General features: G+C 34.2%; 1 protein-coding gene across 15 annotated transcripts in view; it reads left to right on the forward strand.

Annotated features, from left to right (window-relative positions):
- CDC42BPA (CDC42 binding protein kinase alpha) overlaps nt 1-14,879 on the forward strand; it is a 329,438-nt gene that overhangs the window by 142,547 nt on the left and 172,012 nt on the right. For all 15 annotated transcript variants that reach the window (XM_032317331.1, XM_032317316.1, XM_032317323.1 and 12 more), the window contains exon 6: nt 7,270-7,363. In XM_032317331.1, coding sequence (XP_032173222.1) covers nt 7,270-7,363 — 94 coding nt within the window. The remainder of the gene's footprint in view (nt 1-7,269; nt 7,364-14,879) is intronic.

Raw genomic sequence — 14,879 nt, forward strand, 5'->3', positions numbered from 1 at the left:
CTCTCTCAAACAAACAAACAAATAAATAAATAAATAAAATCTTCTTTTAAAAAATCACTGTGCAGAAAATAAAGTACTAAATAAGCCTTAGGTGTTATTTTTATCAGGACAATATAGAGATTTAAAGAAGTCCGACTAGGAATAGAACTGTAAGTATGTTGTAGATTTAAAAAATAGTAACAATACTGTGAGCAACTATACTCCAGTAAAATTTTGAAAATGTGGATGAAATGTGCATTAGAAAACCATAAGCCACTACAGTGTACTCATGAAGAAATAGAAATCATGGGAATAACCCTAAAAACGTTTAAAGAAATCTAGTAACGGGACATTTTCCTTCCACAAGACTTCAATCTCTTATATCTTTAGGCATTTTGTACCTTCTCCCCCTTTATTTTTAACATTGAAATACACATGATAAAATTCACACATGGCAAATGTGCTGTGCTGAGTTTTGACAATGGATACACCTGTGTGGCCATCATCACAGTCAAGATGTATAATGTTTTTATCACCCTGAAAATCGCCTTGTGCTCTTTCCCAGTTAAGCTCTGTTTCTCCAGCCATGAGTTGCTCTTGTTTCTGTCCCTATAACTTAGTTTTTAACCTGTTCTGGAACGTCTTATAAGCAGAATTCTACATAGTGTATTCTTTTCTGTCTGATGTGTTTTTATCAACATATAGATTTTTGAGTTTCATTCAGTTTGACGTATATGACAGTAGATGTTTCTTTATTGGTTGGTAGTCTTCTCTTGTATAAATATATGATAACTTGTCCACCTCCCTGTTGGTGGCCATTTGAGGTTTTTTTTTCCCCCCCTGGTTTTGAGCTATTACAGACAGTATAGCTGCTACAAATGTTGTTTTATGGATAAAGTTTTTTTTTTACTCTTAAGAAAGCAGTAATTGAACCCTGTATAAATTATTTCAGAAAATTTGAACATTTTTGAAAAATGTAACACCTTGATAACAAAACTTGTGAAAGATAGGGTTTATAGAAGAGAGTGTTTATAGAACAATATTACTTATGAATATAAAAGCAAAAATCCTAAAGAAAAAAACAATCAAATTCAGCAGTATAGATGTTATATTTGTCAACACTAATAAGACAGACTAATTTTTCAATTTAATTTCTCTAAGATTGGATGCTTTTTAAAATAATGGCTTCTCTAATTGTAGTTGCGTGTTCTCTCCTTTAGGGGCACATGATATAGTGGTGCATCTTTATAATCAATGGAATTTTACACTCCGTGATGCATGGTACATTTAAAAAAATTGTCATGTGGGTTTCATTCTAGGATGCCAGGAAGTTCCAACATTAGAGCATCTATTAGTGTAATAAACTATATTAATAAACTGAAGGAGGAAAACCATAAAATCTCAGTACTAAAAGTAATAAAATTGAATATCCATTCCTGATACTTTTAGCAAATTAGGAGTTGAAGATAATTCTTATAAGCTGATTCTGAATTTCTACTGAAAATCTAAACCAAGGATCATACTTAATGGCGAAACATTAGAAACATTCCCTCTAAAATTGAAAGCAGAATGAGAATGCTTCTTTGAAGAAAATCCCATTCACAATAGCAACAAAACTGTAAGGTACCAAAAACTATAGGTAAGAAAACATAGATACATAGTCAATAAAAGATAAGTAATAGCTATGTGGATAATAAAAGTTCTCTGCAGAAAACTTTCAGTATTATTGAAAGATATACAAGAATACTCAGAAGTGAGATACACCGTATACATGGATGGGAAGAGTCTTCTTATAAAGACATCAGTTCTTTTAGATTAATATATAAAATCATTGTGATTCCCATCAAAGTCTCCGTGTGTCCTATTGAACATACTCAGTTGATCCTAGCATTCATCTGGAAGAGCCATGACATTTTAAAATCCTGGTCCGCAGGAGTAAAGAAGTCATTACAGAGCTTTCATAATTAAAATAGTGTAGTATTTGTCCAGTTATAGGCATATACATAGGATGATCGTGTATCTCAGTTTATGCTTATTGTTCTGGTGATTATTAATAGTCTTCCTTTTCCCCTGGAGACTGTTAAAGGAAACTGCTTTAGGACGTTCTGAAACAGACCCACTTGGTTTGCAACCTCAATGGTGGGAGAAATCAGTGGTTAAAGGATGTCGTTCAGTCAGTGCTGTTGGGACAGAAGGAAATGGGATGGGCCTTTATCTCACACTGCATGCAAACTTTTATTCCAGAGAGACTAAAGACTTGAAGTGAAAAGCAAAACTTTGAAACTTATAGGGGAAAATATGGGACAGTATCTGTAGGACCTCTGGGGAAAGGTAAGGGAAATTTCCTGGGACACAAACCACAAATTATGAGAGTAGAATTGTGGTTGCCAGGGGCTGGGGAAATAGAGAGAGGTTGGTCAAAGGGTACAAACTTCCAGGTACAAGGTGGATAATGTCCACCTTGGGGCACCTGGGTGGCTCAGTCAGTTAAGCTTCTGACTCTTGACATCAGCTCAGGTCATGATATCAGAGTCATGGGTTCGAGCCCTGCGTTGGGCTTGTCACTCAAAAGGGAGTCTGCTTGGAAATTATCTTTCCTCCTCTCTCTGCCCCACCCATCCCATTAAATAAAAAGAAATGAATAAGGTCTGAGAAGCTACTGTATAATGTGGCTATAGTTGGTAAAACCGTGTTGTATGACTGAACTTTTCTAAGAGATTGGAAATTAAACATTTTACTGAAAAACACCACCAAAAACAAAAGAACACATGAGGAGTGTGTTAATTAACGCAACAGTGAGAATCCCTTCACGATGTGTATTATCTATCAAATCATCATGTTGTATACTCTAAATATATGATTTTATTTGTCAGTTATATCTCAGTAAAGCTGAAAATAGTGAAAAAGACAAAAACAAATCGTAAATTAGAAGACTACATTGACATTAAATAATTTTTTTACGAATAAGACATTATAAACAATGTGGGAAAATAAGCCCACATGCTGAGAGAAGAGATTTGTAACACATGTAAACTAAGCTTGAGTAAACAGAATTCCTGAATATTAACCAAAACCCAAAAAACAAACAGCACACACACAGTGTAAGAAAATGGCAAAGGATATTAACTGGCATTTTACAGAAGAGGAATGTGAGATGACTAGTGATAATGTAAAAAAGATTCTTAAACTTAGTGGTATTCATGATTATGAAGTTGAAGACGCACATGTCTTTCATCATAGCAGTCCCACTTCTAGATTTGCAGCCTGGAGAAATGTTCATAGATGAGCACTAGGTGACATTGGTAAAAATATTCATTTCACAATTTTGTGTGATAGCAAAATAATCCACAATCTAAAATTATTGAGAACTAAATTCTATAATCAGGAGAACTGATAAATTTGGTCCATGGAAGTATTCCATATAGCAGGTAAAACTAACAGACTAGAACAATGTATGTCAACATGGGTAACATGTTCTAGCCACAGTATTAGAGTAAAATAATATTTCTAAGGCTATACACAGTTTTTGGTATCAGTTATAAAGTTTAAAGACATTAGAAAGATTCATAATCTTATGGTTGTATACATGTCCTAATATAAAATATGTATGGATATAGTAATTGCCAGGGTTGTGGTTGCCAACCTGTGGGGAGGGGTGAAGGAGATAATATGAAAGGGTAATGGGATACTTAAGGAGCATCAGTACTATCCTGTTAATTATTTTCCATTTCATTATTGTTATAAATATAACTTATTTGTCTACTTAATAGTTTCTATTTGTCTACTTTAATAGTTTCTATTTTAAAAATACCCTGAAATATTATTGATGATTATGAATCCTTTCACTGTTTTCCTTTTCTATAATTCCTTTAGTCCTCTTTAAAATCTGAGAAATATGCCAGTAGCAGTATGTGTAGTGACTATACAGCTTAATATTTTTTAAAATGAAAAATAAAACACATTCTTTATACTCCTCTAAAAATGGTTTAGGTAATTTCTAAGGTTCCTTCTAGCACTAAAGTATCCTTCTTTGATGTTTCCAAACGACAGAAAAAATCTTTTTTTAAATACACCATTCTGACCACAGGATAAATTCAAACATTGAGGATAATGAAGCCAATTTCCTATTAAAGTTGTTTTCAGTCCATCTATCTATTAGTCTCTGTTAAGCAGTCATCTATCATCTTCAAGAGGTGTCACCAAACTTTTTCTGAAGAGGCCCAGTAGGAAATATTTTAGGCTTTGAAGCCCACACTGTCTGTAGTCAGAACTACTCAGCTCTGCTGTTGTAGTGGGAAAGCCTGCCATACATAATACTTTTATAAGTGAATGGATGTGACTTTATTTATAATAAAATTTTACTTGCAAAAATGGGCAGTGGGATGGATTTGGCCTCTAGGTCAGTATTTGCCAACTCATGATGTTCAACACACAAATTACTTCCATAGTATTATCCTTTCATTACAGATGAGAGGCATAGAGACCTTAAGTGGTATCATTCAGGTTAAATTAAAGGACCCTTATGTAAGGAGACATACCTACAGAAATTCTGCCAAGGTCAATCTCAAAGAGATTACTGTCTGTCTTTTCTTTTAGTTTTATGATTTCAGGTCTCACATTTAGGTCTTTCATCCATTTTGAGTTTATTTTTGTGTGTGGTGTAAGAAAGTGATCCAGTTTCACTCTTTTGCATGTAGCTGTCCAGTTTTCGCAAAGCCATTTATTGAAAAGACTATCTTTTCTCCATTGTATATTCTTGCCTCCTTTGTCATAGATTAGTTGGCCATATAAGCTTGGGCTTATTTCTGGTCTCCCTGTTCTGTTCCATGAGCTGTTTTTGTGCCAGTACCATACTGTTTGCATTACTGTAACTTTGTAGTATATCTGGAAATCTAGGATTGTGATATCTCCAGCTTTGTTCTAAGTATGTCTCCTCAAGCAAGGGAAACAAAAGCAAGAATAGACTGTTGGGACTGCATCAAAATAAAAAGCTTTTGCACAGCGAAGGAAACCATCAACAAGATGAAAGATAACCTGTTAAATGGGAGAAGATACTTGTAAATGACAATATCCAGTATGGGGTTAATATCCAAAATATACAAAGAAGTCAACCAACATAATAACAAAAAACCAAGCAGTCCAAAACAACAACAACAACAACAACAAAAAACTAAAAAAAAAAAAAAAAAAAAAAAAGGGGGCGATTCTTTTTTTTTTTTTTTTTTTTTTTTCAAAAGAATACTTAATAATGGCCAAGAAGTACATGAAAAGATGCTCAACATCAGTCACCATCAGGGAAACACAAATCAAAACCACAATGAGATGTTACATCATACCTGTCAGGATGGCTGGGATAAAAAAAGATAAGAAATAACACGTGTTGGTGAGGGTGTGGAGAAAAAGGAACTTTTGTGCACTGTTGATGAGATTATAAATTGGTGTAGCTGCTATGGAAAATATCATGGAGGTTCCTCAAAAATATTAAAAATGGAGATACCATATGATCCAGTAATTCCATTCCTGGGTATTTACCCAAAGACGCAAAAACACTAATTTGAGAAGATATGTGCACCCTTATGTTTATTGCAGCATTATTTGCAGTAGCCAAGATACAGAAGCAGCCAAAATATCCATTGATAGATGGATGGACAAAGAAGATAGGGGGTGTGTGTGTGTGTGTGTGTGTGTGTGTGTGTGTACATACATACATATATATATGGAATATATATAATGGAATATTAACCATAAAAATAATGTTTTTGCCATTTGTAACAAAATGGATGTACCTGGAAAGTATGCTAAATGAAGTAAGTCAAAAAAAGATAAATACCAGGTGATTTCATTTATATGTAGGTCTAAAAAACAAAACTAATGAACAAAGAAAGAAAAAAAGTAGACTCTTAAATTCAGAGAACAGCCTGAAGGTTGTCAGAGGGGAGGTGGTTCAGGTGATGGATGAAATAGATAAACGGGATTAAGAGGTACAGACTTCCAGTTACAAGATAAATAAAGAAAGAGATGAGGGAAAAAAAGGTGACCCTAACCACATGATAATAGAATTGTTTTTGTATATATGATGTTCATAGATGATTTTTTTCCTTCCTCTACATGTAGAATATATCGAGAGGGTCTGATCTCTTAGTTTTTTGGAATTCATCTTTAGATGGTGATTAAAAAACGTGTTGCAGGGTCTTTTTTTTTTTTTTTTTAAAGATTTTTATTTATTTATTTGACAGAGAAAGAGCGATCACAAGTAGAGAGGCAGGCAGAGAGAGAGAGGGGGAAGCAGGCTCCCTGCTGAGCAGAGAGCCCGATGTGGGGCTCGATCCCAGGACCCTGAGATCATGACCTGAGCCGAAGGCAGAGGCTTAACCCACTGAGCCACCCAGGTGCCACTGCAGGATCTTTATAGGAATCATTTTATGTATTTTTGCCAGGATTTGCAACCCTTTTGTTTATTCAGATGTAGAAACAAATACAAAAACTGGTGTGATATAATTTGTTGTTAATTAGATTTGGATATCTTATAAGCTTTTGACTTAACAGCTATAAATAGCTTTATATAACATAAATTACTACTAAGCAGTTGTGTCAGTTGTATTTCAAATAAGTTTTATGAAGAAATTTCTTTGCAGTTACTTTGACCGGAAATAATTGAAAATTTATTTATTTACATTTACATTCCAGGTCTATGAACTATATTTTTCCCTCTCCAATTTCACGGGCTAGACGATAGTACATTTTGTGTATGTCAAGTAATTACTTCTCTTCTCTGTATACAGAAAGTAGGCCTATCATGGTCATATTGGAATCTGTGCAAATCTAAATTAATCTAAATTAATTTAACTGCCTGGAAGGGGGGCCTGGGTGGCTTAGTCAGTGATGTGTCTGTCTGACTCTTAGTTCAGTTCAGGTCATAATCTCAGGGTTGTGATTATCAGGCCCCGTGTTGGGCTTCATGCTGAGCATAGGATCTGCTTAAGATTCTTTTTCTCCCTCTCCCTATGCCCCACCCCCACTTGCTCATGTGCACACACACTCTCTCTCTCTTAAGAAAAAAAAAAGATGACAAACTGCCAAAAAGCAGTTTTTTTCAGAACACTGAAAGTACATGTGTTTACGAATGTTTTCATATGAATCAGAGCCAGGATTTGAGCCCATAGTTAAGTAGGTGTTCTTAGAGTATTAGTTTTAAAAGAAGTTGAAGTTTTCAGACGAATTTTTATCTTACCAAGTAAATAGTTATGTTTATTTTTCTCAACTAAAAATTGAATGTGTCTCTCTTTTCAGGGACATCAAACCTGACAATATATTGATGGATATGAACGGACATATTCGATTAGCAGATTTTGGTTCTTGTCTGAAGCTGATGGAAGATGGAACGGTAAATAAAGATGAATCTCAAGTTATTTTGTCCACAGATATCTCCCTTGCTACTTGTCCTGTTTTAGAAACTATTTATATTTTCTAAGTATCCATCCATCCATTTGTCTTTCTGTGCTCCACCTTTTCCCACAATGGCATTAGGGATACTTACTCATAATAAGGTTTGTATACAAAGTCCAATGCCATTTTTAACTGCTTATATTAATGATGTTATGATTGATACAGTGTGTCTTTTATGAGAACCTTATTTGTTTTTTTCTTTAGCTGCACTGTTTATTGTACTTGAGGTATTTTCACTGTTTTAGAGAGGTGAATAAAACAAGTCCCACATGGGAGAAGAAAATGTGATTCCTTCTTCACCTTTATTTTTTTAAATCTTCTTTCCTAGTTGTCTAGTTTTTTTGAGGGACAATATTCAACAAATGAATGCTTTCATCAGAACATTTCTATGTGAATTTAGTTTCACATTCCCATTTGGTTTACTTCTACTAACCCTTGGTCCCTCATATAAACTTAAAGGATTATATGTCCCAATTTTATTCCTTGTTTTGTTTTGTTTTGTTTTGTTTGTTTTTACTTCAGTTTCCTGGCTGTATAGCACAGATCCAAGTATATGTAATTTCACTTGGCAGAAATTATTTTGGAAAGCAGTTTAGTATAATATATTCTAAAGGCCATGAAAATGTATATTATTTTGGACCAGTAATTGGACTTCTGAAAATGTATCCTAAGGAGATAAACTTTCAAAAAATTGGGTTTTATGACTTCTACTTCTGGCCATGATCAAAGGAGTAATTGGTACCAAATTGTCCTCTCACTATAAAAAACTGTAAAATTGTACATAATATATGGGACATCTGTTTTCAGGCAGTGGACAACAGGCAGCGTAAGACTGTTATCTTTGAGAGATATGAATTCATGAGATGTACCTTACCATTTCCCAGTAGGTACAGTTTGCTGGCTCTTGATGCAGAAACCTAGTGTTAGAGGTGAGGGTAGCAGTTCTCCAGAGCTGAGTTAGTTAGTCTGCAGTGTTTAACACTGGAGAGAAGGAAGTTTTTCAGAGAGAGGGCCTAAAGTATGCCTATGGGGCTATCTCCTGCAGGTTGGGCTGTACAAAAGCAGTATAAGACAGCAGATGTACCAAATAATAGATGCTGTGTATCTGAAAATTGAACAGGTTTCTGAAAATCAAGTGGTGCTGGAGAAGAGAGAGTACATGGGTACATTGGAATTTTGGCCCCGGGGAGCTATTTAACACCTTTATACTATGTAAGACTTACTCTAAACCTGTATAACAGTCTAAATCCAAGTCCTGATAAAATTCATTGAGTTTGAAAGTGGTCTTCTAAGTCAGGGGGATTGAGATGAATCTTAGAATTTCTGCAGATCTGGCCCCAAAGAGTGTAATTGTAAGCTAATCCTTGTTTAAGGAGATCAAGTGTTTTTTTTTTTTTTTTTATCTGCTTCAATAATATTAACATCTTCAGTGGAAGATAATACAGTTCATACTGTCTATAATAACTTTTTCTGTCAATGACCAACATTTAATCAGAAATCACCAGACCAAACAACAACGGGGATAGGATAGGGATTCTGTTACAGACTTAAAAAAATAAAAGTTGTCAGTAGAAAATTTGACAGCACAGATATTGGACTTAGAGACATAATAAAGCTATCATAAATATGTTTTTTAAATAAATATGTCTAAAGAATCAAAATGTAGTCTTACGATGGCTCAGATAAGGAATCTCAGCAAGAAAAGAAATCAAATGGACCTTTTTAGAACTTAAAGTGTTGTAATAGAAATAAAAACTCACAGGAGAAGATTAATGGCAGATTAGAGATGAGAGAAGAAAGTGCCAGTGAGTTTGAAGACCAGTCAATAGTGATGATCCAGTCTGAAGAACAGACAGGAAAAGATTGAAGCAAAATAAATTCAAGCTCTGGGGTCCACATGATTGGAATACCAGAAAGAAAAAAGAGTGAAACAGGAACAGAAAGAATTTGTAGGGTTGATGGCTCAGACTTACCAAATGTGGTGAAAAACACAAATCTAAGAATCTTAGTGTACCTCAAGGTTAAAAGGAACCACACAATTAAACTCCTGAAAATTAAAGGTAAGAGGAAAAAAATGGAAAGCAGCCAGAGTTAAAAACGTGTTACATACTTTGGGAAAATGGTAAGAATAACCATAGGCGTCTCATCAGAAATAATATCTTTAAAGTGCTGAAAGAGAAAATAAAAATCTATAGACCAAGAATTCTCTGCCAAGCAAAAATATTCGTCAAAAATGAAGGTGAATAAAAGACATTTTCAATTAAGTGAAAGAGATTACTCTCCAGCAGGCCTGGATGCTCAAGAATGTCCTTTAATCCAAAGGAAATGGTACCATTTGGATAATTAGATCAGTAGGATAAAGAATATCAGATATGATAAATAAGATCTGTAGGATAAAGGAAAAAAAAGGCTTATCTTTCCTTCAAAATATACATAAAAGCCATCTGATGAGTGTGAAAAGCAAAAATAATGGGGTTATGGTATTTGTAGAAGTAAAGATCTATGAAGGCAGTAACCATGTGAATGTGTCCGTGGAACTGCGCCTCCATAACCTCTGTGTCTCTGTGAAGCATGAAGTAGGCAGCTGATCATGGCAGGTATGAAGCAAGAAGGGAGGGCTGGCTGAGTTGAGAAGACACAGATTCAAATCAGGGAGGCTGTGGCCTCAGGAGGTTTTGGATCAGAATTCTGGAGAGCAGAGTGCTACAGTGAAGAAGAATTCCAGGAGAAGAGCTAGCGTTTCCCTGAGTCCTGCGGGTCATACGCCCCTTAGACTCAAAGCTGGGGCTCTTTTCCTGGAGTCTGATAGGCGGCCTTCCAAATCCCTGTGCATTCCAGAATGTGGTGAGGACTGTTTCTGTCTGTATGAGTTACCCCTGGTCAAGTATATTCCTTGAAATCCTGGTGTGTCTTCCTGCTCATTCATTCTTTGCTGATGATCTCAAAATAATTCTCCTGGACATATAGCATGTTTATCCTCCATTTAGAAAATTATAATGAACAAGCCTTTTTACTTGTTTTATTTCCATTTTATTTTTATGTTTTTTTAAATCAGAGTGATCTATATGTATTTTAAGGAGGCTTGTCATAAAAATTGCGTCCCTCTGTCCCATTCTTTCTGCCTCCAAATCTCCTGTGCTAGAGGCAGACATTTGAGAGTCTTCTGGCTGCTTGTTTTGTAGCTTCCTTTACTTACATATTTCTTGTTATCATATTTGTGCTACTGTCTTTTGATTATTTAGTACTAGTTATTACCTCTTAATTTCCTACTGTCTCACCCATCCCATACACTTTCTATCTTCTTAGAGTTTTCTTAAATCCTGTTCAATTCTTTATGACTCTATACAAATATTATTAATAATTTTGCCATTGTGTTCAGTTTAATTACAGTTCTTTTCTTTTTTTTTTTTTTAAGATTTTATTTATTTATTTGACAGAGAGAGATCACAAGTAGGCAGAGAGGCAGGTAGAGAGAGAAAGAGGAGGAAGCAGGCTCCCTGCTGAGCAGAGTCCCGATGCGGGACTCGATCCCAGGACCCTGAGATCGTGACCCGAGCCGAAGGCAGCGGCTCAACCCACTGAGCCACCCAGGCGCCCAATTACAGTTCTTTTCTTGAACACTTTTTGTTGTCCATGGTGTAAGTGAACATTTTGTCTTGTTTTCTATATAACTCTCACCAGTTTATCCTCAAATTTCCAAGCCTTAATTCCTTTCTCTCTCAGAAACATTAAGTAACTTAATGGTTCCCTTTTATTTTTGGAGGGAGCTGTGCTGGAGTCTTGCCTTCTCCCTGCTCATCCAGACTGTTCTGCTGGCTTGTTGTAGCACTGTCCTGCCAGGACTATCCTACTCTTCATAGTGGGATTCACTGCATGGCCATCAAGCAGTGGATCCTCTCTTTCCTGGGTCCCATGTCTGACTTCCTCTTTATCTGGTAGTAGCTCTCAGTAGCTCTCCTGAGAGCTACTTATGGAAGTAAATATTTTATAATCTTGCACGTGTGAAAAATGCTTCCACTTCTACCCTCATATTTGATTGATAATTTGTTTGGGCATAGTAATGTAGATTTCAAATGATTTTTCTTAGAATTTAGCAGGCATTGCATCGTCTTCTAATTTACTGTTGAGATATCTGGTGCCATTCTAAATCTCAGTTCTTCTGTTAAACCTTTCCTTCCTTTTCTAGAAGCGTTTAGGATATTCTATTCTTCCCAGTGTTCTGAATTGTTATAATTATATGTCTTTGTATGGGTCATTATTTATTACCTGGGCAGCTGCCTCAGTTTTAGCTTTTCGTAGATTTTGGTACTTTGTAAATCAGGTCTCAGCTTGCTTTTTGGCTCTCATGTATGAGTTGAAATTATGCCATCTTAATCACTGCACCTTTATAAGAAGTCAGTTTCTGGGAAGGATGTCCTGGTGTACTTCTTTTTCTTCTTCTAAGATTGTGTTAGCTGTTTTTGGCCATTTGTTTTTCCGTATGCTTGTTAGGGTTATATTATTGGTTTATATATATACCAAGTATACACAAATACCCCTTCAGAAACAGAAGCTTGTAGACTTGCATTGAATTTAGAGGTTAATTTTGGAGAAATTTATGTCTATAACAGAATTTTTGTTTCCACAAACATGATGTCTCTCTCCATTATTTAAGGTTTTCCTTTATGTCTGTTATTGAAGTTTTATAATCATGTTTACAGTAAATCCATTACCTTTATTTGTTAAATTTGTTCCTAGGCACACTGGATTTTGGGGGCATAGAGTATTATAAACAATAACTGTTAGAGTTTCAGTTTAATTGCTTGTTGTTTTGTTGAGGACCACAGTTGATTTTTGTATTCTCATTTTGAAACTAGAAAGCTCAATAAATTTTTTATTCAAAATAATTTATAGATTGTTTTAGGTTTTGTACATAGACAGTCATATAGTTCACATTAACAAATGCCTATGTGTGCTGTTTTTTCCGTGTATGCAGTCAATGACCTTCAGTGCAATAATCAATAGGTATGGTAATAGGGAGCTCCTTTGCCTTGTTCCTGATGCTCATGGTGTTTTTTCTGTAGTTTCAAATTAACTATGATATTTGCCATAAGCTTTTGATAGATATCCTTTCCAAGATTAAGGAAATTTCTGTTTCTTATTATGAAATTTCTGTTTCTTATTAGCATAAGAATGTGTTGTTATGGTTATTATTGTTGTAATCAGATGACTTTTCTGCTTCCATTGAGATGATGATATTAGGGTGTTTTTCCTTTAATCTGTTAAACTGATGAATGACATAGAATTTCTCATGTTAAATCATCTATTCTTTGGCCAAACATAACTCTGTTTTGAAGATGTATTGATATTTTTGAACAAATTGTTCGAATGACTCTACTAATATTTTATATTGGATGTTACCCGAGAGTCACACTTCAGATTGACAATTCTGAGATTGCAGTATGATATTTTTTTTGCTCAAATCATTCTTGTCTGAGTTTTGTATTTGGGTTATCTTAGCCTTGGAAAATGGACAGGGGAGTAGTCCTATCCTCTCCCCTTACCAATTTTGGCTTTAGAACAAGTTTATATAATACAGAGGTTGTCTATTTCTTATGAAATTGGTAGAACTCACTTTTAAATCACCTTTGCCTTGGTTTGGTTTTTGTTTTCCTCTTGTTTTTTTGGTTTGTTTCCCAGGTAGATTTTATACTATTGATTCACATTTCTTAATGGTTATAGGTCTCTTTGGTTTTCTATTTCTTCCTGAGTCAGTTTTGGTAAGTTATATATTTTTTTTCTATGAAAATTGTCTATTTTCTCTGAGTTTTCAATTTTGATGGTATAATGTTCATATTGTACTTTTCCTAACTTTAAAATCTGTTACTTGTGTAGTTTTGTTGTTTTTTCAATCCTAATGTTGTTTGCTTGTGCTTTTCTTTTCTTTCGTCAGTTTTGATATTTAGAGCATTTTACTTTTCAGTTCTAAATATTTTCCAACTTTAGTTAGAAAACCTCTGTGGACCATTGATTATTTTTAATATCTTTAGTATTAATTATTTGGTTCTTTTTAGTTTTATTTTACTGGAGAATGGGTCTATTTAATAATCAGTTTTTTTCTGACATTTGTCAAGAGTTACTTTTGCTTTATAACAGGCTAGTTTTTATAATGTTATTTGTCTGTTTGAAAATAATACACTCTTTTTAATTCCTGGGTCCAGGTTTCTATGTGAGTTCGTAAGATTGAGGTTCTTAGTTTGTTGTTCAAATTTTTTATATTCTTAACAGTTTTATTTCTTTCTGATATATCATTTGTTATTTAAAAAGTCTTACCATGATACTGAATTTATTAATTTTTCCTTATTATCATCAATGTTTACATAACCCTTTGTAGCTATGTTGTTAGGCATATTATTCAGAATGTTATTCTGAGGTATTTTCGTTTATAATTATGTTAATGAATTTTTAAAAATCTTAATAATGATTTTGCCTTTAGAGTCTATTTTAACTGATAGAAATATAGCTACCTTAATGTTCTTTTAATGTTTGCCTTATATGACTTATGCATCCTTTTACTTTTAACCTTTCTGTGTCCTATGTTTAGATATCTTTTATATCTTTGCTATAAACTTTTATATCTTTGCTTTTAAGTTTTTGCCAATTTTGAAAAATATTTGTTCATTTTGAATTTTTCTTTAATTTTCTTTAATTTTTTTCAGTGTTCCAAAATTCATTGTTTGTGCACCGCACCCAGTATTCCATGCAATACATGCCCTCCTTAATACCCACCACCAGGCTCACCCAACTCCCCACCCCCCTCCCCTCCAAAACCCTCAGTTTGTTTCTCAGAGTCCACAGTCTCTCATGGTGTGTCTCTATTTGTCATTCAGTTTTTACAGTGCTGTCTTTTAATAGGTAAATTTAGTCCATTTATAAATCTCATGATGATCAATATGTTTGTATTTATTCTTAGTGTTGATCTTATGCTATTTACTGTAGGTTTTGCTTATTTGTTTGCATGCATGCTTTATTTCCCCCTTTTCTGCCTGCTGTTGACTTGGTCAAGTGTAGTTTAATTTCTCTTTTTATTTACTTTTTTGGAAGCTATACATTCTATTTCAAATATTTTAATGTTTATCTTTAAATTTTTAACATTTATGGTTTACCTGAAGTCTAGAGTCAGTTTCTTACCATATTTCAAAGCCAAACAAAAAACTTAGTTTATTTTATACTATATGCAAAAATCAACTAAAAATGAATCAAAGACCTGAATATAAGAGCTAAAACTATAAAAATCTTAGAATATATAGGGCTAGCTTTATTACATTGGGTTTGGCATTGATTTCTTGGATATGACACCAAACAATAGACAACAAAAGAAAAAATAGATAAATAGGACTATACCACCTTAAAAAATTTCTGTCCACTGGAGGACACAGTCATCTTAGTAAAAAGGCATCTAATGTAATGGGAGA

Source organism: Mustela erminea, chromosome 17 (assembly GCF_009829155.1).
Source record: "Mustela erminea isolate mMusErm1 chromosome 17, mMusErm1.Pri, whole genome shotgun sequence".
Classification (NCBI taxonomy): domain Eukaryota; kingdom Metazoa; phylum Chordata; class Mammalia; order Carnivora; family Mustelidae; genus Mustela; species Mustela erminea.